This window comes from Contarinia nasturtii, unplaced genomic scaffold (assembly GCF_009176525.2).
Source record: "Contarinia nasturtii isolate CC-2019 unplaced genomic scaffold, AAFC_CNas_1.1 Cnas_scaffold_129, whole genome shotgun sequence".
Classification (NCBI taxonomy): domain Eukaryota; kingdom Metazoa; phylum Arthropoda; class Insecta; order Diptera; family Cecidomyiidae; genus Contarinia; species Contarinia nasturtii.
The window spans coordinates 4086850-4110780 of record NW_022197486.1 but is presented as its reverse complement, the minus strand read 5'-3'; the positions used below and the strand labels follow the sequence as shown (position 1 = coordinate 4110780).

Sequence of the window (23931 nt, the reverse complement as noted above, 5' to 3'; positions counted from 1 at the left end):
GAACAAGCTATTTCTGTGAGCAAAAGTTGCAAATTTATTTGATAAAAGCCGTAGCAAAAGTAACAGAGTGAGATATAAGTGCATAAATATAACAAAAAGTATTTGGTTGTTATCAAATGAACCTCTCATCACAATAAAATCAATAATGTGTTGAACATTTAAGCGATGTCATACTCGTCTGAAAAACATATAATGAGACGGTTGAGTACCTCAACTTGAGGCAAACGTCAGATAAAAGTGACTTCTTTTTGGTTTAAAGTCAACCAATGCCATTTTTGATAACCTACATGAATTGTACCTACCTTTATATTATTCTTGTAAGCGTTTTGAATATTAATTCTCACGAAGTAACATAAAAATGGAATATCCTGTGTTTGCCACATGAAATTATCAAAATGAGAGCCCTATTTTTAGGGTTGTTATTCAGTTCATAATTTGATGAATATCGACTGAACTATGCTAAAATGTTTCTGAATATAAAACCGAAAAAATGATTGCAGATGAAATGGAACTGACTCCACAAATAAACTCAATTATAGAGAACACAAAACCGAACGATCGAAAAAACGTGTATGTTGAAAGCAAAAGTACTGCTCCACAATCGATTTGCTCGAACCAAAGCTGATTTTCGATTCGTACTATTGTATTAAAAATCAAACTGTAGTCAAAATACCCTGTTCCTTCGATCGATCACACATTGAAGCAACAAAAGTAAAAAGTTTTTTGAGAGAAAGAATGTCGACAAACAATTCTTTAAGTTAATCTCATCGACGACGAGTCGTCGTATTATTTGAATCATTGTTTCAACCAAATATCATATTTATGGGCGTCAAAATAAAACATATATACTTTCAGTTCTAAAATGCGACAAAAAAAATCTTAACTTATCCGAATTTGTATGCTGTTTTGGTTCTGAGGACCATATGTGCTCTTTTTACTCTAAAAAAATCTTATGCTATTTTTCCGAAAAGAAATTTTATAACTTCTTTGGGTCTCAGGCTCTCATTTGAAGTTAAATCTTAAAAATAACATTATCAAACGTAAGAAAACCCACCAATTCAAACTGAACTATTAAAAGAGTGCTGCAAATTGTTGCACTGCTCCACAAAAAGTAGATCAAGAAAATGAACTCATAAGCATCCAAATACTTGAAGGCACATCTTAAAATAAATGTTAACCCCTTACTAAATTATAACAGTTTGTGATAGTGGTGTCAAATAAGAAAATAATAGTGGATATATATACTCAACTCTTTCACATTCACATGAAATTTAACGAATTCTGGGAGTTTGTAATTAAGTTCTGCCTGATTCCTTTTGTCTTTCCCAATTGCATTTATAGTATTCAGTTCTTGTTTGAGATCTTTTACGGAAGCAAGTATCAAACAGCATGAAGTGGTCGCATAAATTATGATACCTGCAGTAGTGAGTAAAACGCAATAGACACACATAAAATCTACTGTAAAAACTGCCAAATAGTTTATGGGATCATTCCAGTCGAATGGAAACCCATTTATTTGGAACCATCCGAATATAGAAGGAAATAAAAAATGTTAGCATTCAATTGTTTACTAGATGAAATTTATTTTCTTACAACTTACCAAAAGAGAAACGGTTAACGAAATGCTTCATTTCCCATATCGGTTGCAAAATAGAGATAGTAGCATAAGACGAGAGACGAGATAGTAATGACAAAAAGTGACGATTTCATCATTAAAAACTCAATAAATTTTGTCCATTTTTCGGCCCTTTCATTTGTCTCCTCGTAAATTGCCTGAGACATCGTGTTCTATATTCCTAATTCAATTAAATTTAATGCTAACGCTTTTTATGAGAGTATACGTATATCGAAAATATTAAGTCAATCAATGTTGCTCCTTCGATTAATCTTAGTAAAATGGTCACAGGAATCACGCCCAGATCAAAAATTCTGAAAATTGACCATTTTTGCGTATATTTGCCTCCTTATTGGCCATTCAGTTTTGTTTTTTATTTTCATTGAGAAGGGCAAAAAATCTAATTCTATCTAGTGTAGAAGATTTTGATTCCACTCCGAAAAAAGTTGACTTTAAAAAACAGCTCAATACGTAGCAAATGGTTGGTAATTGGATGTTAAATCTACTAATAATCTCTGGCCAGCTTCGTCAACAAGACAACTTTGCACATAAAGTCGTAGGGCAAAACGACTTGAAAAATCACAAAAACACGAGATATCATGCTTTAAGTGACATGTTTTGAACAAAAACAATTATTTTCTCAATTGTTTTAAAAAGAAACAATTATTTTCGTAATTGTTTGAAATGGAATAATTATTGTTTGTAGATTTTCAATCTTATCCGATAATTCTCCGATCAGACCCTGGTATCCATCTATTGGTCGCAATGTTTTGTGACTTGATCTGTAGATGGTACCAGCCTACAAAGCTGCACTAAAGAGCTGTAAACAGCGAAATCATTCACTTAGTGGGTTTGTCTGATATGTTGTCGGCCTCTTAGCCCTTTCTGAATAAAATCTACGTTATTTTATTTAAATTTTATTAGCTATAAAAACATTGACATTACTTCAAACACTATAACGATCACTTTTATTATTTTCATTCGATTTCAGCGCATGACGTTAGCTGCCTGAAAATATCTCAATATTATGTCTGAAAAATAATTTTTAATCAAACCTGCACTATAGCACCAATGATAATTTTCAAAAACGATCGCATTTTTTATAATTTGAATATGTGTAAAATATAATTTAAACTATCATAATCTGAATGTTTGCATGCCAAGAGTTATCACATATCATCCCATTCTGTGCATTTTTTTAAATAATAAAGTTTAAAAAATTGTTTACATACAAAATGTGGAACCCATGTGCGGCGTTTTTGGTTGTACCGTACAAAAACGACGTTTATGGTCTACTTTGGTTTTAGATGACTTTTTGGAAAAACAATTAACTTATTACGACTGCCAGCCACTTTAAGTGCTCTTATCATTAGATATTTTACACTGTTTTGTTTCATTTTAGTGATATATAATCGGAATGTTTATAGTTTATGTTTGTGGATTGCCTTCAAAATGAATCAGAAACAAAATAATGACAAAATACAATGGGGCCAATTGTTAGTTTTTTTGTTTGTTATAGTAGCTAATAAACTATTCCATTTCCGAATCATATCTTTTTCCTGGAACAACAATGAATTTCCGAATTTGAATGATGATTTGACCACAAAGTGGTCTTATTTTTCGGCACAATTGATTCAAAATCCATATATAAAGAGTTGCCTTTTTCAAATACAAATTCAGTTATAGAGTTCTGATTGAGAAGTGGTTTTCTCAAAATTTAACACAATAAAAATGAAATTGTTTTCAATACTAATGTTTGTACTGATTTGTAGTCTCTATGTGTGTGCAAGTGTTTTCGATGAAATTCCAATAATTTCAAATCTAAAATCGGCTGTGCATAATTCGACTGAAGATGGCAAAAATCGAACACACGAACATTCATTGGATCAATCACCATTATTTAAATCACTTATCCGGGTCGTACAAAGCGTGACGAAAACAAATGAAAAATTTATAAATAATCAACTTGAATCGATTACCGACGAACTACCCTTAATTGGTCACATAAAAGGACTTCTTCATATGGCTGCCGGCAATAAAAAAGAAGGACGGCATATAATTTATAATGCAAACTCAAATACCGCTGCAATTGCTGGGGCGGCGATTGCTGGCCCCGTTGGAATGACAGGTGGCAAACTATTATCCGATGCTATTTCATCTGGCATTGAATCAATCGTAGAATAGACATTGAATATTGTTATCACACCATCTAAATCATTCGATATGTTTTGGCATTTAGAAAAAAATTGATACATTTTATTATCAAGATTTTTTTTTTAATAAAAATTTAAACACAAAATTAGCCAAAAATATATATTATTAAACGTCAATTTTGACGAAAAAATAATAAAAAAATCCAACATTGATTTGTTATATTTTTATTACATTATAAATAATTCATATAAATTGATCTCTCTTTAAATAGATTATAAATACAATAAATTATTCTCTCGCATCGGCGATACCATTACTTAATATATTTCTAATGATTTCATCTCTCTTGAATCATGAAAAGTAGATGTTTGTGGCATCTTTTTTCAATTTTTTTGTTACATTTCAATAAAGTCTCACATTCATTCTCAAGCATTCATATTTGCGGCAAGCAAAATATTATAAGCTTTTTACTTACAGTTGGTGCTTGGATACAATTCAATTCTGCGAATTTCTAATTATAAAAACTTCACAAAATCATCTGAAAAACAAAATTTTTGTTTTTCTACATTTGACGTAGCTTATTTAAACAGTTGAGAATTTAGTCTATTCAGTATTTGTATCTACCAATCAGAAATCCACACGCACAATATCAAAATTATCATCTTCAGTAAAATTCCATTTTACATTATTTTGTTTTGGTAAACTCGAGAATATAAAAGATATACCAGCTCTAAAACTCTATCAATACAAAATAGCCAAAAATATATATTATTGAACGTCCATTTCGACGATAGAATAATAAAAAAAATCCAACATTTATTTGTTATATATTTATTACATTATAAATAATTCATATAAATTAATCTCTCTTTAAATAGATTATAAATAAATTAATCTCTCGCACATAGCTGGGCAGACTGAAAAATTCAGGGGGGGATTGGGGGGTGGTAATTTTCTCAAAAACTCCTAGCAAAATAGGAAAATTTCATCTATGATCCAAAAACCCTAGCAAAATGAGAAAAATTCTATCCAAAATCATGAATTTTGTAAAGGGGTAACGCAAAAATTTGATGCCTCAGGAGGGGGTAATCCCCCCCCTCCCCCTCCTGTCTGCCCAGCTATGCTCTCGCATCGGCAATACCTTCACTTGATATATTTCTGATGAATTCATCTCTCTTGAAATCATGAAAAGTAGATGTTTTTGGAAGCTTTTTTCAATTTTTCTGTTTCATTTTAATAAAATCTCACAGGAAAAGTCTCACATTCATTCTCAAGCATTCATATGTGCGGCAAGCAAAATATTATAAGCTTTTTACTTACAGTTGGTGCTTGGATACAATTCAATTCTGCGAATTTCTAATTATAAAAACTTCACAAAATCATCTGAAAAACAAAATTTTTGTTTTTCCACGTTTGATGTAGCTTATTTAAACAGTTGGGAATTTAGTCTATTCAGTATTTGTATCTACCAATCAGAAATGCACACATATTTTATTTTTTTGTAACTACCAATCAGAAATTTACACGCACGATATCAAAATTATCATCTTCAGTAAAATTCCATTTTACATTATTTTGTTTTCGTAAACTCGAGAATATAAAAGATATACCAGTTCTAAAACTCTATCAATACAAATTTGTTATTTGGATTGAAAATTTCAACTTCATTGGAGTCAATTTATTTCTTCTTAAAATGTGGAAATTTAGTATTTTTCTCTTGTGTTTTTTTACTGTCTTGGTGAATGGCCAAGATAATTTAAAAAAAGTGAATACAAAAAGTGGTCCAGTAGAAGGACGTTTGGAGAAGACTATTTTCTTTCAAAAATCATTTTATTCATACAAGGGCATCCCATATGCTCAACCGCCTGTAGGTGAACTTCGATTCAAGGTAAGCTTTCATTCTGACTCATTCACTCAGATTAAAAGTAATAATGATGTAACATAGGCACCTAAATCAGTTAAAAAATGGAATAAAACGCTTGAAGCCTATGAGTATGGAAGTATGTGTCCTCAAACTGGAAGACTTAAATCGTCGGTCTGTGAAGATTGCCTTTTTCTAAATGTATTTCAACCAAGTGAGATAAAAAAAAACACGATTTTAACTTATAATTAGAATAATTTCAATGCCGTTTATTCTTGCTCAGTTGTAAAAGGAAATAAAAAGTTGCCGGTAGCGGTGATGATTCCGGGCGGATTTTTTATTGGTGGACATGGCGGAGATGATTATTATGGTCCCGACTTTTTCATGGAAAATGAAATTGTACTTGTAACCATGAACATTCGACTAGGAGCATTGGGTTTTATGTCTTTGGGTTTACCAGAATATTCTGGAAATATGGCAATGAAAGACCAGCAACTTGCTTTAGAATGGATCTACAATAATATCGCAGCCTTTGGCGGTGATAAAGAAAAAATCACTATGGGAGGTGTAAGTTCAGGTAAAATAAATAAAAATTTAATTTCAAAATCGACCAATTAATGTGGGAATAATTTTTTGTTTGTATTTCGAACATCAAGCTTCTATTATTGGTAGTCTTAATTTAATCAACAAAAAATCGTCAAAATATTTCAAACAATTTCTTGGTATGAGCGGCTCACCAATTTATGGTGATGCTTATCAGACTGGCGATCATTCATGTTTAATGAAGCATTTTTATAAGCAACAAAAAGGCACTACTGTCGATCCCACCGATGAACAGCTGATTAAATTTCTTCAAGAGGTAGAAGTCAGTAAAATTGTAAAATTTTCATACGATACCATTTCAAATGGCCAAACTACACCATGGAGTCCGATAGTTGAATGTAAGTCATAAAATTATTTTCACTGTTGTAAAAAAAATGAGTACACAGCCGTATGTTCACCCCCTCTGTATGAAAAATACTAAATCGGTGATAACGGTATATGGTAGAGGTATAAACCTTTAGATTTTTATACAGTATACACATTTTTTTTTCTATTTTAGATCCCAATGCAAAAAATCCATTTCTCCAACAAGATCCAATGACACAACTACAACAGACCACAATCACAAAGCCTTCATATTACACCGTTACTAAATATGTATTCTTTAAATTAACGATAAATTTATGAATTTACATGTATTAATTATTTTTTCTCTGATTCTCTAGGAGCATTCGTTCTTTGTGAAACATTCGAATTATTCAGAACCAGCCGAAGTAAATGCATTCTTGGACCAATTTTATTTTAGATTACCAATTTTTGGATATCGAACAATAAACAGTAAAAAAGTAGGTATATTTTCACCAGAAATGAATCCGAAAATGAATATTTTCTTTTTATATTCAATTTCCAGCCCGCATATCTTCAGAGCGTGTTTGATGAAGTTCGTGATTTCTATTTTGCCAATGCAACTGATGAAACAGATCGTTTAAGGCAGCGAATTATCTTGGACTCTGATTTATATGCAACTCATCCCATTGAAAAGTGGTTGGAAAAGCATGTTGCACGATCCCAGAGTCATACATTTTATCATCGGTTTGTATTCACATTTTTTTTTTCATTAAAAATGACAAACATTAAAATAATAATCACTAAATTTCACCGAATGCTTCATTATTAGATTTTCATATGACACGATATTAAATCGATATGTAATTGCTGGGGCCTCACATGCAGATGAACAATGCTTCCTATTTAGGTAAATTGAATTATATTCTTGTCGAAATACGATTAAAAAAGCATAACATTTCCACAGGTGTAAGGGTAAAACGGAGTTACAAAAGAGAGTTTTCGCAAATAAAGACTCTGATGAACAGTGTTCAGCGGCTTTTAAAGCGATGATGAATATCCAAAAATTGATTTCGAACTTTATAAAATTTGGGTAGGATTTCTTTAATTTTTAACCGATTCCGATCTTTTATGGATTTAATTTAAATTAAAGATCACCCGTACACGATGGTCAGCCCACAAAAGCGTTTGCTCCAGTTAAACGGTCAAACAAACCATACCAGTTTAATTTTATCGATTTGACAAATGAAGGTTTCATTGCGGGCAAAGGACCAAATGCTAAAAGAATGGTATTTCTGGATAAATTTTATAAAAAGGTAGAAGATTTGGTTAAACGAAATGGCGATACACCAAACAAATCACCAATTCAACAGCAATGCGACGATTTGAGCGCATCAACTTAAATTTGGATAACAATAACTTAAGGGAATTATAGGAGCGAATACCCTTTGCATAAACTAACCGTATGAAAGGATATTCGCAAATTCTATTTTTCTTATTTTTTCAAAATTAATATTTTTTACGGAAAAAATGCTGGTACATCAGACTTTCGCCTTCGAATTGAAGAAAATCTGCTGTTCATAATTGATGTACATAATTGTGCATAAGTTGTAAAATGCAATTAAATAAATGTTTTCTTTTCCCGAATTTGACATAATTATACACTGTTATTTTAATGATTTAAATTTTAGATTGCTAATTGTTGTAACAAAGGTAAGATCTAATTAAAGTAAAAAGTATTCAATTATGCTTACAAACGATTTGGTTATGAAAATTTGTAAAAAACATGTAACACATGTTTTCACAAGGGCTGACTGACTATAATTAAGTCAATTTTAATCACTTTTATTCGGTTAAAATTACCAATAGATGATTGAAGTCGAATATAGTCGGTTATGTTTCAGAGTCAACTAAAAGTGATTGTAGTCAACATAGTTGACAAAAGTCAATTTCATATACTTATAGTTAACCGTAGTTAACTATGATCACAATCGACATTTCTCAACTCAAGTTACATGAAGACGCATATAGTCACTGAAATATCAGCCATTTTTGTCCCAAATTAGTCAATTTATAGTCGACTATGAAGTCCGAATATTTCCACAAGGGTAATCAAAATAAATTCATCGAATCGGGTTCATTTTATGGGTTCATATTTTTCACTCTTCTGTATTTTTCACTACTAGACATTATATTGAGATATTTTCAGGCAGATGAATCAGCTCAGCCAGATATCGTCATGAGCTGAAATGGAGTGAAAACAATAAAAGTGATTGTTATAGTGATTGTAACAATATAAGTGTAATTATAACTATAACACTTCTATTGTTTTCACCTAATTTCAGATCCTGGCGATCTCTGGCTGAAAATATCTCAATATAATGCCTGTTCATTACGATAAGCTCGTGAATAAAAAATATACTAATAATGATCGAAGATGATATAGAACTTGAGATGAATATTTGAAAAAGTCGTGTTTTCCACTCGAAGGGCAATCGCACTTTGAATACTGCAGTTGTGCTGCTCTCTGACATTTATAAGTTCAACCCTATGTAAAGACATTGCTTTTCTCTTCTTCTTCATTTGCAAGGAGCATGTGCTTTATAGCAGCTTAACTTTGAGATACCAGGTGGCAGCACATCTGCGTGTTCGAAACCCAATACATTGCTTTAAATGGAGTGCGTGTTTCCACTTACAGCTTATAACATTTTGTTTACATTTAAATTATTTGAACGGTTAAAACACTCTTACAGCAGTGGAATGTTTCATAATGTGAAGCTATGTGAAGAATGTGTTTCACAGCAACTGACTGATTAATTTATGGATATGTTTATCATAATTTATCTTAAATGTGAGTATTTTTTATTATTTATTGATCATATTGCCATGTTTTTTTTTTAAATGTATTTGTACAACAAAAAATAATTTATACATTAATACAATTGTCACCACATTCGTCAGTGAATACAATTCTGCAAACAGTACCTTTTGTTAAGCCAAGTGGGTTATGGAACATAGATATGACATAATCGGCCTGAAAAACAAATTGGTCGATGTAAGAAAAGTACGAATTAGTGAATTCAAAAGAGTAAATTTTCCTATCTTGAAAAAAGGAGAAAGATGCTCACTTCTTTCCGATCGTCTATTCTACCATGACGATAGATTGTTGAGGCAAACTGCAGTGCTTCTTCTGTTTTTGATAAACTTAATTCAGTTGATAGCATTTCCTTGAGCCTACGCATAAATTCCTTTTCTGATGAAACTTGACCTTTCGCTATTCCGCCGGTCACACTTTGCCAAATATCGGATACATTTCGATTTGTTTTCGAGAAATCTCCATTCAATGATATGGTCATGAGTGTGGCCTAATAACAATCAATATTCATTTTTATATTCATTTCAAATGCATCTGAAAGTGTTTTAAAAAATACATACAAAACTCGCCATCCATTCAAGATCTTTTTCATCGAACGTTTTTAGTTTGTTGGACATACTACACAATTCATCAACAGTGGTATGATCAATGTCAGATCTTGCTTTCAAAATGTCGCACACTTTTTGGACACTTTTAACTCTTGAACAAGTCTGAAAACAAAATGAATCAGTTATCTCAGTTTATTTTAGGATTGCGATACTCACCTCATATTTTCGACAAAAATCTTCACTAAAATCAATATTACAAGCTACCGATTTAGGTATACCCAGTGCATTGTGATATATAGACACGATCAAATCGACCTATTTGAGAAAAACAAAACCAACAATAGGACATCACTTTACCCTTAAAATCAACATACATTTCAATCGAAAAGAACGGATACCCACTTTTCTGGTTGTTACACCACCGCTGAGATCGAATAATAATATATAGTTATATATAATTAATGCTCGATCAATTTGCAGTGGTGTTAATTTTTTCTCGAGTAAACTTTTGATTTGATTATGCAAATCATCCCATGTAGTTATATATGTTTCTTGTATTAATTTACTTTCAGTCGCAGCTTTGCTGTACTCTTGATACAGTTCCGAGATGTTACGGTTCGTTTTATAAAAGTCATCCTTTACAGCTATGGTATAGAGTGTAGCCTAATGCCAACAATTATTGTTCAGTAAATTTACCGAATATCATTCTTGAAAGTTGAAAAAAAAAAACGTACCGAACACACAATCATCTCAATGCCGCTTCTGTCAGCAGATGGAATAAATTTTTTGAACAAAAAAATCAAGTCATCAACAGCTTTTGGATTTACATTGTTTAGTGCCTTTAAACGTGCACTAATTTGATCGAGAGATTTTCCACTGGAACAGATCTGAAAGACAAATAAAAAATGGTCAACGCTTTATTGTGTGAAAAAAAATTCACTTTTATCTGACCTGGACAACGGAAATACAAAATATAATTGTTATCCACTTCATCTTAATGATTTAACGTATTCGATTTTCCAGTGTACGATTTAAACTGATGGGAATGCATTCAAAGCACTCTCGAAAATGCATTATCAAACATAGCATTCAATTTTGTTTAATATAGATCCAAAGGTTATTGGGATTATCAGTTGTTGTAGTTGTTTTGTTTTGACTTCATTAGAAACAGAGTACACGCACAATGAACTCATCATCAATAAATGAATTTATCAGTCACATGAAATGTGTTACGTTAAACGTTAAAACCAATACAACGTAAATGTCATATACCAAAATTGTTGATACAAAATAATGTTACACAATAAACACTACAGTCAGAAAGTTTAAGAGCGAAAACCCACTTGATTTTCATACAAATTGACGTTTTTTTTTTTTTAAATATATTTGCCATCTTTGGAATTGGTTTGTTGTTTGTTCACATCATGAGGAGCAAAATTTCGTAGGGGGTGTTCGCTAGAATCAATTTTACAAGCAAATCGGAAGAATTTCTTTCATTTCAAAAATTGGTTTTTTCCGAAAAATATTTTTAGGTTTCCAAATATTTTGGAGGGTGATCCGAACCCTAGGAAACCTCATCAACACCTATGATAATAGACATTCTGCGCAATCACTTTTCGCTGTACATGTACTAGTAGCCTATATGAAGTTCTTATTTCATTTAAACTGTCTCTTTTGTACTCTTCGCACAACTTCATTATCAACATTAATCATATCTTCTGGAAGTTTCAAGAGAGTTCACAATTGTTGGATTTCAATGGAATTTGAGTAGCTATCCGAAAATACGATTGCAAACAAATGGCTGTACCCTTGACCAGTGTTTCGAGTAGATTAAAAATCTTGAGATTTTTTAGATAGATTTCTAGATAGATCGAATCTAAATCTGATCTTAGATCAATAGAAAAAAGGTATAATAAATCTAATCTATCGGGATCTGGATACAAAAATCTGTATCTAACGAGAGATATCTAAGATTTACAAGCTTAACACTCAAAAGCATTCTTTTCTGATTCGGGCCGAATATGACGTTAGTTTTAAGATGAAATCAATTTTTCACAGACTTTTTCATACAAAAATTCACAAAAAAAATATTTTTGTATAGGAGTCATGCCTTGTGGTAGCGTAATGACATGAAACTTTACACAGGTTGTTTTTTCCACAAGAAAATTACATTCTGAGAGTTTAAAGAAATTTCAATGCATATTAGGGATACCTCCCATACAAAATTTTCGGTTAGCCATTGAGCTATATTTTTGATTGAAATTTCTTTAAACTTTGTGAGATTATTTATATTGATAAGAAAATAATATTCACAAGTTTTCACGGCGATTTGAGTTGCTGCAACCAAACATAGACCATAATTTCAGTGTATTCCCAAATTTTTGGTTCCGTGGGACGTTACACGCTATATTAATATAGTCTAATAAAGTCAAATAAATCAACTTAAAATGACTTCGATCTCAGTCGGTTTAATGTGAAAACGTCCCAAAAAAAGCCAGTCAGTAATTTTCCACAAGGGCTGTTTACCTGTTTACCCAAGTCCCATTTGGACTTAAATTTAAAAGTATATTTCAGATCAGATATGAGATTAATCTAGATTTATCTCGATCTGAGATAAATATAAAAGCTTAGATACACAGAGATCAAAAATCTAAGATTTTGATCTCAAATCTGATCTAGATAAAAAAAATGATCTAAAAAAAACACTGCCCTTGACTCATATATCGAGTGAGGCTTTTTCAATTTTGATCTTATACACTGGTTCTAACCTTGAATACAACGTGAAATTGTGATGATGTTTTTCAAAATTATGGAATGTTTAAAATCAACAAAAAGTTGAATCATATTTGTGTAATTGAGAATTGATAGAAAAACATTCTGTCATTAAATTACGAAAACAATAATAATATAAAATTTACGTATAAACAAAATGACTGTATATAAAGGGTACCCATTTCACATGATATTCATTAGAAAAGTTTGTACTTTCGAGTGAAAACCAAAATGAAGACGATTTTATTTCTGACTTTTTTATCACTATTTACTCAGGTATGAACTATTAGTAGCCAGGAAATTGTTTGGTATTTGTTTAAAAATGTTTTTAACCAAGTCAAATTGAGTTCATTTATTATTTGATTTGAGAAATGTTCATTCTACCGGATTTCTTCTTGTTTTCAATCTCATCAATAACATTCATTTTTTTTTAAATAGTTGATCCATGGCCAAGATCTGACAATTCCTATGGTTCTTGATAAATTTTATGCAAAAGCGTCCACGGCAAGTCCAAACCCCATAAAGACGAAATTGAACTTCATGCTCCAGATTACGAATAATGTCAAGCAAATCAAAACTAAGCTTGAAGTTCCTGTAAACGTATTTATGGATGCCACAAAAATGAGTCAAGTATTGGCAAAAGTACCAGAAAGCATGACCATCAATGGAACAAATGCCCGCAAATACATATCCGACATAATTGGTTCGATAAATATTCACCAGATAGAAACAATTAAAGAATTAAATGATGATATTTGCTTGGGATTTTCAAATCAATTGCCCAATTACGATAAGGATTTTAATAATTGGTATCAGAAATGGAACCAGAAACCAGTCGATAAAAAACATTTGCAAAAAATCGAACAAAATAGAAAAATGCTGGGAAAAGTATTTGAAGATTTTTGTGGAATGTTTCGAAATGGAATGAAAACCGTAAATGACGCAAATGTAATACTTAATAAATACATCAATTTGGGCCAAACGTCATTTGATGGTATCAAAAAGCTAAAAAATTCACGAGACACAATGAAAGCAATTGACGATCTAGTACCGATATTACAAATAATCTTGAAGCAACAAGAGGAATTGATAAAATCTCTTGGATATGTACAAAGCACTTTGTATTTATACAATGGACAACGTTCAAAATGGCTTGACTTTTTGATTAATTTGAGAGATTCGCCTTTCTCGAATCGACAGTCAATCAGACAATTGATGGCCAAAGACGAAGAATTGACCATCTCTTTGGTGTTAAATAGTTTTTATGCTAAAGCGGCCAAAAGTGGAATCGCAATGAAATCAAAATTAGATTTTATACTTAAAATTTCCAACAACATTGATCAAATTCAAAGTAAACTCAAAACACCTGTGACCGAATTTATGAATGAAACTATAATTGGGCAGATAACTTCCAAAATACCAGAAAATCTAACGGTTATGGGAAGAAATGCTCGTAGTTACTTATTAGAAGAAATTGAATCGGTTAATATCCTTCAAATTGTCATGATTAAGGAATTTAACGACGAAATTTGCTACGGATTTTCAAATAAAATGCCCAATAAATATGATAAAACGTTCGAAAATTGGTTTAAACAGTGGAATCCAAAACCGCCGAACAAGAATCATGTGCAGCGTGTTGACAAATATCGACCAACAATGGAGACCATTTATGAAAAATTCAATAGAAACTTCGATAAGGGAATAAAAGAAGCAGAAGCAGCAAGAATGACCCTTGATAATTCCATCAATTTTGTTAAATCATCGTTGATGACAGATTTTTTACAAAGTACAACCGCAACGTTGCAAAAGACAACCAACGCTATTGAGGAGTTGGGAAAATTACGTAAACAACAAGAACAGCTCATTAAATATCTTGGGAATGTTCAAAGTATTTTACATATGTATAATACACAACGACTGAAATGGATAGACTTTCTAGTTGAACTAAAATTAAATGATTTTAAGCAAATGAAATTTGAAAAACAAACCGGAAAAAAAAGAGGATGAAAATACAAATCTTACTCTCTTCTCTCTCTGTGTGTTTCGATTGTGCATGAATAAAAAAAAACATTGCGTAGGAATTTCAAGTGACTGTGAAATAAATTTATAAATGTACCTTTTTTTTAGATTTGTTTGATTTGATTTTAGTTTCAGAAACATTTTTTTATTTCATAATTCAAATTCGAATTTCGAATTCGAAACATGTTTGAATGTGTACGACATTTGACAGTTGGTAGCTGTGTGTATTGGTGTGTATCATATCGAAGCCGATTTTTCTGATTACATTCAAAATGTGCTTCGTAAACATTGCATCGTATCAATTAATTTCTTTGAACAATGTATGAAATTATAATTCCGGCACCGAACTAAATAGGGATTTTTTCGCATCAAAATATTTTGAAGTTATTGTTAAGAATAAGGTAAGTAATTATGGTTAAGTTGCCATTGTGTTGAAAAAAAAAACAAAATTCAGTGATTAATAAATGGAATTCTTGTACATGAGATTCATTTTTTGTTTATCGTCATTTTAGCAACGGTTTGGTGTGTTTGGAACGTAACTGTAGAAGTCACTCGATGTCAAATGGAAAGATTCACAGTCCGTTTTGTGACAGTCTTTGTTTTCATTTCAAAATAAAAAAAAAACATTTTCATCGTTTTAATCAGGACACAGCGTTATATAGTATAAGAAGTTATTCATTTGAATTGTGATATGAGTGTGTTCTCATTTTTTGTTTGTAACAAATTGTGCTTTGCTTGTAAAAGGAATTCTTGAGAATTATGTGTGAGTGTTTATATTAGAGTATGAAACAATTTGTTTGTCGTCATTTTTGGCCAGTCTATGTATTTCGGATAGATATCCATCCGAGATATTTTAAAATATCTGGATATTTAACGCAACTGCACAGAGCCAGAGCTATGTGCATCGCACATATAATCTACGGTATGTCGCTACACGTAAAATACAGACACAGTGTGACTGTGTACGTGCGGCACTTGATACACATATACGTCGCGACATACCGTAGATTCTATTTGCGACGCACACAGCTCTGGCGCTGTGCAGTTGCGTTGAATATCCAGATATTCTAAAATATCTCGGATGGATATCCATCCGAAATACATAGACTGTTTTTGGCTAACATTTGTTCCAATGATTTTGTTTGTTCGATGTTAAACGGATAAATTCACTGTTGGTTTTGAGATTGTCTCTGTTGTTATTTCAAAATAAGAAAGCATTCATAAAATTGACGGTGAATATTCCAACAAAATTTTCATCTGCGGAATATTGGAAAACATTTCATCATTTGAATCAGAATACAGAGTGACATCGTTGAGGTAAGAAGTGATTTATTTGAATTGTGATATAAGTGATTGTCATTTAAATTGTGATCTCATTTTATTCGTAATCTATGCTATTTTTGTTGCATTTTTTTTCTAAATTTGTGTCTATTTTTTATTTTCGAATAATTTAATCAGTTTTTTGAGAATGAACAGAAAAAGACATGGATGACGACGAGCTCGATGATAATCAACCAGAAGAAAGCAAATACGTTGTAATAAAATGTGGACTTCAAACAATCCTGCGACAACAACATGAACGGATTGAAAGAGTTGGAGAAGCTGTGACCAAAATGCTATTCGAGCGCAGTGTTCAAATGACAGAAGTGGCAGCATTGGCATCACTTTTTATTCTTTTTATTTTGAATGAAGCACTTGATAATGACGATCGTGCATTTTTTTTGCAACCACATCCAAGCTCGTTCATTGCCGATTGTTTCAGAGCGGTATTAAACCAACACGTTAACAATATTAATAGTCAATATCGGATATTGCCCGAGTTTCGTTTCATGGTAGAAAGAAACAGTGAAGAACAGTTCCGATGGCCAGATGATGAAAAGTTGGGAAATGGTTTGAGATATTTTTATAAACAATATATCACAAACATTCAAACCAATACCAACACATGGTGTGAAAAACGACTTGAGAATTTTTTTCGAATGCGTTGTTGGTATCGCAATCGATTCCACAATGGCTCAAGATTTGATAACATCGACATCAGAAATGCCAAAGAGTTTTCATATTGATTTAAGAATTTAACAAATGGTAATAATGTGGATCCACAACGCGTTGAAAAATTCAATATTTTAATGAGAGATTTGACTGAAATTGGATGGTCGGGAACACTGAATATGAAATTTTTCGCAAAATATCGTTGGTTTGAATCACTGTGGTTGTTCGGTCAAATGCAACGGCAAATAGAAGTGTATCACAGTCATGCCGAACAATGGAATACCATTCATGAAATGTTTCGTAACAATCCGAACTTTCAAGAGCCAACAATCAATCGACCACCAAAAATAAGCAGTTTTGCTCTTATACCATTATGCGACTACCATTTGAAAAACGTGCGATTGGACATTAAGGACTTGTATTATAAAATTGTAAACGAGCTTGATTTGGTGCCTTCTTTTCTCAATACGCGGACCAACCGGATGAATAAGAGAAATTTAAAGTACTACACCCAAACTGATCGATCAGGTCTATGGAATATGTTGTTCGATGTCGGTAAAATAAATAAATTGGGCAAATCGAAACCATTCCATCATCAGATTTTGACCGATAGTGTTTCAATATCCATAATGTACAAGAAACCACAGCGACAACAACGACCACAGCGACAACAACGACCACAGCAAACAATCCAAGCGAATCGGGGGCCGGAAAAACTCATTGGCAAGAAATACATCATTGGAATCGATCCGAATGAAAAATCGTGGTTAACTGTAGTGCGTCGCAACATTCAAAAAACACCTGATGAGCCGGCTGTTGAGGTAAGATATTTTGAAATGTAATTTGAAATGATTTTGAATAGAAACTCATAGTTTTTTGTATCATTTTGCATTTTGAAGGAAAACATTATAATACCAAACCAGCGTTTTCATTGGGAAACTCAGCAGAAAAAACGAGACAAAGAAGCGAAAAAGTTGGCTGGATGGTTTGATATCGAAGAGAAGGAACATCTCAAAACATACCCATATCGTCCACCATCACCACGTAATTCAACATGGAAATCATACATTGAATATCGCATTAAAATGTTACGAAAAGGAATGGCAGCTTATGCGACGCGTGAATATGCACGACTGGATTTAGACCATCACATTCGCTCGACCAGAGTAAATGATCAAATCGCCGTGCGTGTGACAAACAACAAACCGTCGTTGGTTCAATTTGGTGCTTGGACGATGAAACCCGATCGACCGTTTGGAATAAAAAAGCGTAAAAGATGTCCGGGATCGCGTAAGTTTTGTGTGATCATTAAGAAACTTGGACATTCAGAAGTTGAAATGCAAGATGAATGGGGAACATCACAAACATGCGCGAATTGTCAGGAACGTTTTCCAAGGCACACAAAAGATGATCGATTTAAAGTGTGCTACGATTGTAGAGCGAAAAAGATTGATGGCCTGCCAGATTCAGTCGCTGGACTGCCAGATATCATTGTGTCAATGGTCAACAGACGTGTTTTGAGAAGAAAACGTGCAATTATTAAGCGACAAATTATCGATGGCAATCGTGAGGCTGTGAACGAAAAACTTCGGACTGGGCGTTTAATGTCAAAGGTTAAAGTTACCTACAAAAATTGGCCATTAAATGTTGATGATGATGATGTTGTTCCACAAACAGTTACTTGGCACCGAGATATTGTTGCAGCAAAATGCATTATGCTCAAAGGTATGAATCAATTGGAAACAGAATATTCATTATTTAATGTATTTGCTTTAAATTACATAGGACTTTGCCGGATCTTTGATGTACCATTGTCAGTTTCATTGTTAAGACCGCCGGACTAAAACAACAATGTCAACTAACAAACATCATCAATTAATCATACATTCAAAAAATTACATAAAATAAAATATTTTAACTATTATAGTTAGCTTAGCTAGACATGAACAGACTATATAAAGTCTTGTGGTCTAGTTGTACAATAGTACAACATTGTACGGAGGGGGAGTGCCCGTAGGTGAGTAAAGTTTTTAATTTAAAAAAAGTATTTTATACCCAGTTCAACTGATACTAATGGTTGTCTTTCCCCTTTTCCATGTTTTCACACCTGAATGTTCCACCATGCCAAACCTATGGAAATGACTGAAACTACACACGAATCTAACCCCGAAAACGACCGTCAATATGTGCTTCATAATGGATGCATTTGCCCTATCAATTGTTTGCTGGGTAATACACAACGACTGAAATGGATGGAATTGCTAGTTGAATTAAATGAATCATCATCATCTACATCAAAAACAAGAGCGACAAATAATCAAAGACGTTTAGTATAAACTGTTTTTAAGATGGTAAACCATGGAAACAACTGTTGGATAAATATTTTTTTTTATACAATAAATAAAATTCAAGTGTTCTTTATTGTTTCCAAATAGATGTTTTCTATTCACCGATTAAATATTGCGTTTGATTTTCTGGTAAAACCACTTTCTTTCCTTTCAGTATATATACGCCCATCTGATTTGCAAGTGGCTATGAATTGGCGCCATGCATCATATATTGCGTTTTTTTTAATAATCTATTTTCTTCATTTCTATGTTTACTTACCTGGATCGTGAGTGACACTGCAAACATATATACAATCAAAACAAAGACCCAATGAAATGAAGTTTTTTTTATTGTAAAAATAATCAGGCAATAAATTTATTCATTCGTTTTCAACCTATATGTACATTAAATTGTGCTGATAATCGCCTCATTTCGTTTTCATCAATTTCAACTTCGATTACATTTAACACAACTCTTCCATTTTTAGCCATAGTAGCACAGACGTGATTCAACACTGCTTGAAAATCATAATCAGTCTTGTTTTTTTTTATATATATTCATTTCACTTTTGTGTTTTTGTTTCGCCAAAACAAATGATTTCCATTCAATGATCAATCAACATCATTATCAGTTTAATGCATCTGAGCGGTTGAGTCTAAAGCGCCTTCAATCATTTACATTTCCCTATTTATGAACTGAACCGTTATAATTTCGTTATTTAGAAAAAAACCAACAACAATTCGAGAGAGAGAAAAAAAATGTACATCGTAATATGTGCTACGCAGGTTCAAATGGTATATTTGTTATTAACGTCTAACATCATACATTGTTCGATTCATCAGTTGTGTGTGCTGCTGATAATATTGAGAAATTTATCGATTGAAAATGATGCACTTATTGACTAGGCACTTCTTATATTCTATTCAATTTATTTCTTATACAAATAAAAATCGAAACAATATTCAATTTTTCTTCGACAACAGAGAACAGATATTGAGAGAATTAAATGCATCCGATATATTGTCAGATAATTCAACTTTTAACAAATGCATACAATGATGTTAACTGTATCTTATTAACTTAACGAGCTGAATGGGAATATTGTACGTAAAATTGTCAAAATACAGCACTAATATGCATGAATTTTCTCTTTGTCAAAGGCACTTTGCATACAGATTTTTTTTTTTTCATCAAAGACGTCATTTGCACATCAGTCCCAATGTATGCCTGTTCAACTGTAAACAAATCCAAAATTGAATGGTTTCTTTACATAATTTATTCCAAAAATGTGCTTCTTTTATTATAATTTTAGGTATGAAAAATTATTGTACAAAATATCAAACAAACACTTATACACCTAATTGATTTAATTTTCATGAATATTTTCTCATCTACAGGTATAAATTAAAGAGAATAAATTAATGTTGATCTGTGAGAGATAGAGAGTATTTTATCTTGCATTCACGCATTATATTAATTTGTATAATTTCACAATGCTCATTGGGCCCATGAGAGTATGTCTCAAATTTTATCAGCCATTTACTAAATTCTAATCTCTTTGTTCATGGAGTCGCTCAGGTGTTTATTGACTTTTTGGCGCGTTGACCCCAGTCTTCTTTGATCATATCCGCACCCTTTTCACCAATAGCAATTACCTAGTTAAAAAAAATGAAGAAAAAAACAATTGACAAATAACATTTATGGTTAAATTAATCGTCAAAAATGTTACCGGTGCATTTGGATTTCCACTAACAATGGTTGGCACTGCAACAAAAGAATCCATACATTATTGTTATTTTTCAAATACAACTGAAGGACTGAAGAAGAATAAAAAAAATAACTCACTAATACTGGCGTCGATAACACGTAGACCAGTAACTCCATAAACTCGTAATCTAGAATCGACAACAGCCCCATCATCATAACTTGGGCCCATTTTTGCTGTTCCAGTTGGATGGTATATTGTAAATGTAAACTATTCACATGAAAAAATGAGAAAAAAAACATGTTTTCATTTGGCAAAATAAAGGCAAATTAAAATCGTATACGATTTTTGATATCGAACCTGTCGAATAGAGCATTCCCAATATTCATCCGAATCGAATGGCAAATGGCGACACCCCGGAAATGGAATCCGATGTAAACGTGATCCAAAACGTTGCATTGCCGGTTGATCGGATATATTACATGCAATTCGTATTCCTTCAATGAGAACATTAATATCTTCACGGTGTGCAAAATAATTCGGCTCAATAACTGGTTTATGCATTGGATTTTTACTTCGTAGTGTTACTCTTCCAGAACTTTTCGGTCTGTTTGTGTTGCGAAAAAGAGATTGTTTTCATTGTAAAACTGTTCGAGAAGCGGTTCATTTCAAATATTTCAAAAAAATAAAATAAAAATGGCCTACCGTAAAAGTAGAGGTAAAATGGTCCATGTTTCTGAATTTAACAATGGTTTATAAACGGTATTATAAACGCCGTCACGAAGATTAACCACTTTTCGAATTTGTTCGCCGCCATCCGAATTAATGGAACTTGGTGCAAAATGATACTGAATATCCGGCCAATCACCGGACGGATCAGCATATTTTGTATTTACAAATGCAACACCTTCAACACCGGGCATTGTCATCGGTCCACGTTCATTCATAATGTATTCCATGCCAACGCCCATATTTGTAAATCGCTTTCGTGTAAATGTAACCGGTTCATCAATGACAAATGTTAAACCCCCTAAACCAACGTGATCTTGTAAATTATGACCGACTGGCAAATCGGCAACTTGTGAAATATTATGTGCAATCATTTGATCCAATGGACCGATTCCACTGAGCATTAACAATTGTGGACTATTTATAGCACCAGCACTGAGAATCACTTCTTTTCTAGCGTATACCTTATGGAATTTTCCATCGCGCACAAATTCAACACCATGCGCCCGTCGACCTTTATTAAATAGCACTCGTGTCACCTGCGAATGCATAATGATGTCAAGATTTTTTCGCATTCGCACCGGTCTCAAGAATGCTTTCGATGTACTGCATCGACTGCCACGACGAATGGTTGCCTGTGTCAACATAAAACCAGTTTGAGATTCACCATTTATATCGCGATTTTCATAGCCCAATTCCTGGCCAGCTTTTACAAAGGCCAATGACAATGGCGTACGCCATGGAGCTTCTTGTACAGTTAAATAACCGCCGGTGCCATGATATGGATTTTTGCCCAAAAATGGATTTCGATTATCTTCCGATTTTTTGAAGTAGTACAAGATATTTTCGTAATCCCAACCAGGATTCCCTTGTTGCGCCCAACTATCGTAATCACGTTTATTGCCACGGACATAAACCATGGCATTGAGAACCTGAGACATGGACGAAATAAATGATACGCTCACATTTGGGACAAATCTTTGAAATGTGTTTTTTTTTTTTGGTTTAAAGAAAGTTCATTCAATTAAAACTTACCGATGAACCACCCATTACTTTGCCGCGAGGCCAATTGCATCGATCACCAATCATAGCTTGACAATAAGCTCGATCTGGTGGAGGCGATGTTTGATATTTCCAATCCATTTCGCTGAGTTGTAGGTAGCCAGCCAATGCTGTGAATTTACAAATTTGATTTTAATTTAAATTTCATCTTCAGTTCCGTAAAGGCAATATTACCTGGTACATCACTTATTTCCGTCTCATCACCGCCAGCTTCTATGAGCAAAACGGTCCAATTTCGAATTTCTGATAATCTAGAGGCGACGACTGCCCCCGCCGACCCCGCACCAACAACAATAAAATCATATTGTATACGAATCTGCAGGAGAAAAGCGTTCAATATTTGAATTGTCTGTACAAGTGAGGAAAAGCATTGAAAATTGTACTAACTTGTTGTGCATCGATTGGTCTACCTTCTGGATCGATGCTTTGATATCGATAATAATTAATGCCGAGTGCAAGTAGTGGAATTAAACTTAACGCTGTAACCGGTGCGGCTAATAAAGTACCAGTTGAAAATACGCTAGAAATTGCAGCAAAAGCCATACTTGGCCCAGCCTACAGTATTGACATAAAAAAAATAATAAAATATAAAATACGACGAAATGTTCCAATCCTCCGCCCCCTTAAATTGCTTTAAAGTTGAATGATTTTTTGTCTGTAATCAAGCTTTTAAATCCAAATGTCGATGTCTTCTTGTTCGATGGATGACGTTGACGATGCGGATGTTGATGTTGGTGGCGTTTGTTCGAGTAGAATTTTTGGCATATAATTTCGGATGCCGTTGTGTGATGGTTGAAAGTGTGTTGCGACCACGCGATTTTCCTCTTTTATGTCTAAATAACTTTTAATATACAACTGATGATTAAGATATTTCGTTTGGTTTTCAATGCGTTTATATGATGGCGATGAGGTTGATGATGATGATGTGTTGGTGGTTGTGGTCGAAAGCCGAGATGATGATTTTGTATGCGATGTATTTAATGTATTTTTAGACGACTGAGATGATTTTGTGGATTTAGTTGTACTACGTGAGGGGGAACGAACAGGGGTGGGTGCTGTTTTGTGTGTTGAAGATGATGATGTCGGTAGATTACTAGCTGAAGCTGACGGTGATGCAGAAGATTTATTCGTAGAGGAATAACTATGACAGGTATTACATCGAATCGGCACGGATTTCTCTTGGCCCATTATATTTTTAGAAATTTCTGTTATTTTGGTTTTGATTCGTAAATTGTGTCTCGAAATCCCACACAATGAACTATCGAAATGAGTGAGTTCGATGAATTATTTCGACCTGTGAACACAGAAGGAATGAAAGGGGGAGACAGACAGAGAGAGAGTAGGACAAAAAGAATGAAATAGAGAGAACAAAGCAAACAAATG

The 23931-nt window shown here is 32.9% G+C and overlaps 5 protein-coding genes across 5 annotated transcripts; 3 read left to right on the top strand and 2 right to left on the bottom strand.

Annotated features, from left to right (window-relative positions):
- The first annotated feature begins 5397 nt into the window (after positions 1–5397).
- On the top strand, positions 5398–8178 carry LOC116347628 (esterase B1-like). The gene is made up of 10 exons (XM_031778311.1): positions 5398–5657; positions 5715–5844; positions 5914–6207; positions 6287–6571; positions 6733–6830; positions 6899–7018; positions 7084–7265; positions 7351–7428; positions 7486–7611; positions 7672–8178. Exons 1-10 carry the CDS (start codon positions 5463–5465, stop codon positions 7919–7921), a joined length of 1758 nt encoding a protein of 585 aa, XP_031634171.1. The 5' UTR covers positions 5398–5462; the 3' UTR covers positions 7922–8178.
- Positions 8179–9363: 1185 nt separating this feature from the next.
- On the bottom strand, positions 9364–11002 carry LOC116346673. The gene is made up of 7 exons (XM_031776856.1): positions 10893–11002; positions 10676–10828; positions 10344–10604; positions 10158–10256; positions 9954–10103; positions 9647–9883; positions 9364–9552 (listed from the first exon to the last, which is right to left on the bottom strand). The coding sequence occupies exons 1-7, from the start codon at positions 10932–10934 to the stop codon at positions 9445–9447; spliced, it is 1050 nt and encodes a 349-aa protein (XP_031632716.1). The 5' UTR covers positions 10935–11002; the 3' UTR covers positions 9364–9444.
- A 1884-nt stretch (positions 11003–12886) lies between these two features.
- LOC116344865 lies at positions 12887–14744 on the top strand. Its single transcript, XM_031773682.1, has 2 exons — positions 12887–12989; positions 13152–14744. The coding sequence occupies exons 1-2, from the start codon at positions 12945–12947 to the stop codon at positions 14718–14720; spliced, it is 1614 nt and encodes a 537-aa protein (XP_031629542.1). The 5' UTR covers positions 12887–12944; the 3' UTR covers positions 14721–14744.
- A 2165-nt stretch (positions 14745–16909) lies between these two features.
- LOC116343435 lies at positions 16910–19068 on the top strand. The gene is made up of 3 exons (XM_031771482.1): positions 16910–17545; positions 17624–18449; positions 18510–19068. Exons 1-3 carry the CDS (start codon positions 16958–16960, stop codon positions 18566–18568), a joined length of 1473 nt encoding a protein of 490 aa, XP_031627342.1. The 5' UTR covers positions 16910–16957; the 3' UTR covers positions 18569–19068.
- A 315-nt stretch (positions 19069–19383) lies between these two features.
- Positions 19384–23195, bottom strand: LOC116345066 (glucose dehydrogenase [FAD, quinone]-like). Its single transcript, XM_031774116.1, has 8 exons — positions 22936–23195; positions 22723–22864; positions 22522–22658; positions 21463–22418; positions 21118–21364; positions 20898–21027; positions 20782–20816; positions 19384–20707 (listed from the first exon to the last, which is right to left on the bottom strand). Exons 1-8 carry the CDS (start codon positions 23089–23091, stop codon positions 20627–20629), a joined length of 1884 nt encoding a protein of 627 aa, XP_031629976.1. The 5' UTR covers positions 23092–23195; the 3' UTR covers positions 19384–20626.
- Positions 23196–23931: the final 736 nt, after the last annotated feature.

Bases quoted from the DNA above. Each gene is read 5' to 3' on its own strand.
- LOC116347628 (XM_031778311.1), top strand. From the start codon at position 5,463: ATGTGGAAATTTAGTATTTTTCTCTTGTGTTTTTTTACTGTCTTGGTG. The intron at 6,572-6,732 runs GTAAGTCATAAA...TTTCTATTTTAG, and splicing joins ATGGAGTCCGATAGTTGAAT to ATCCCAATGCAAAAAATCCA. The intron at 7,019-7,083 runs GTAGGTATATTT...TTCAATTTCCAG, and splicing joins GAACAATAAACAGTAAAAAA to CCCGCATATCTTCAGAGCGT.
- LOC116346673 (XM_031776856.1), bottom strand. From the start codon at position 10,934: ATGAAGTGGATAACAATTATATTTTGTATTTCCGTTGTCCAG. The intron at 10,257-10,343 runs GTGGGTATCCGT...TTTCTCAAATAG, and splicing joins GTGGTGTAACAACCAGAAAA to GTCGATTTGATCGTGTCTAT. The intron at 9,553-9,646 runs GTGAGCATCTTT...TTTGTTTTTCAG, and splicing joins GAATAGACGATCGGAAAGAA to GCCGATTATGTCATATCTAT.
- LOC116344865 (XM_031773682.1), top strand. From the start codon at position 12,945: ATGAAGACGATTTTATTTCTGACTTTTTTATCACTATTTACTCAG. The intron at 12,990-13,151 runs GTATGAACTATT...TTTTTTAAATAG, and splicing joins TTTTATCACTATTTACTCAG to TTGATCCATGGCCAAGATCT.
- LOC116343435 (XM_031771482.1), top strand. From the start codon at position 16,958: ATGCAACGGCAAATAGAAGTGTATCACAGTCATGCCGAACAATGGAAT. The intron at 17,546-17,623 runs GTAAGATATTTT...TGCATTTTGAAG, and splicing joins CTGATGAGCCGGCTGTTGAG to GAAAACATTATAATACCAAA. The intron at 18,450-18,509 runs GTATGAATCAAT...TAAATTACATAG, and splicing joins AAAATGCATTATGCTCAAAG to GACTTTGCCGGATCTTTGAT.
- LOC116345066 (XM_031774116.1), bottom strand. From the start codon at position 23,091: ATGGCTTTTGCTGCAATTTCTAGCGTATTTTCAACTGGTACTTTATTA. The intron at 22,419-22,521 runs GTAAGTTTTAAT...TCCATGTCTCAG, and splicing joins AAGTAATGGGTGGTTCATCG to GTTCTCAATGCCATGGTTTA. The intron at 20,708-20,781 runs GTAACATTTTTG...TTTTTTAACTAG, and splicing joins GTGGAAATCCAAATGCACCG to GTAATTGCTATTGGTGAAAA.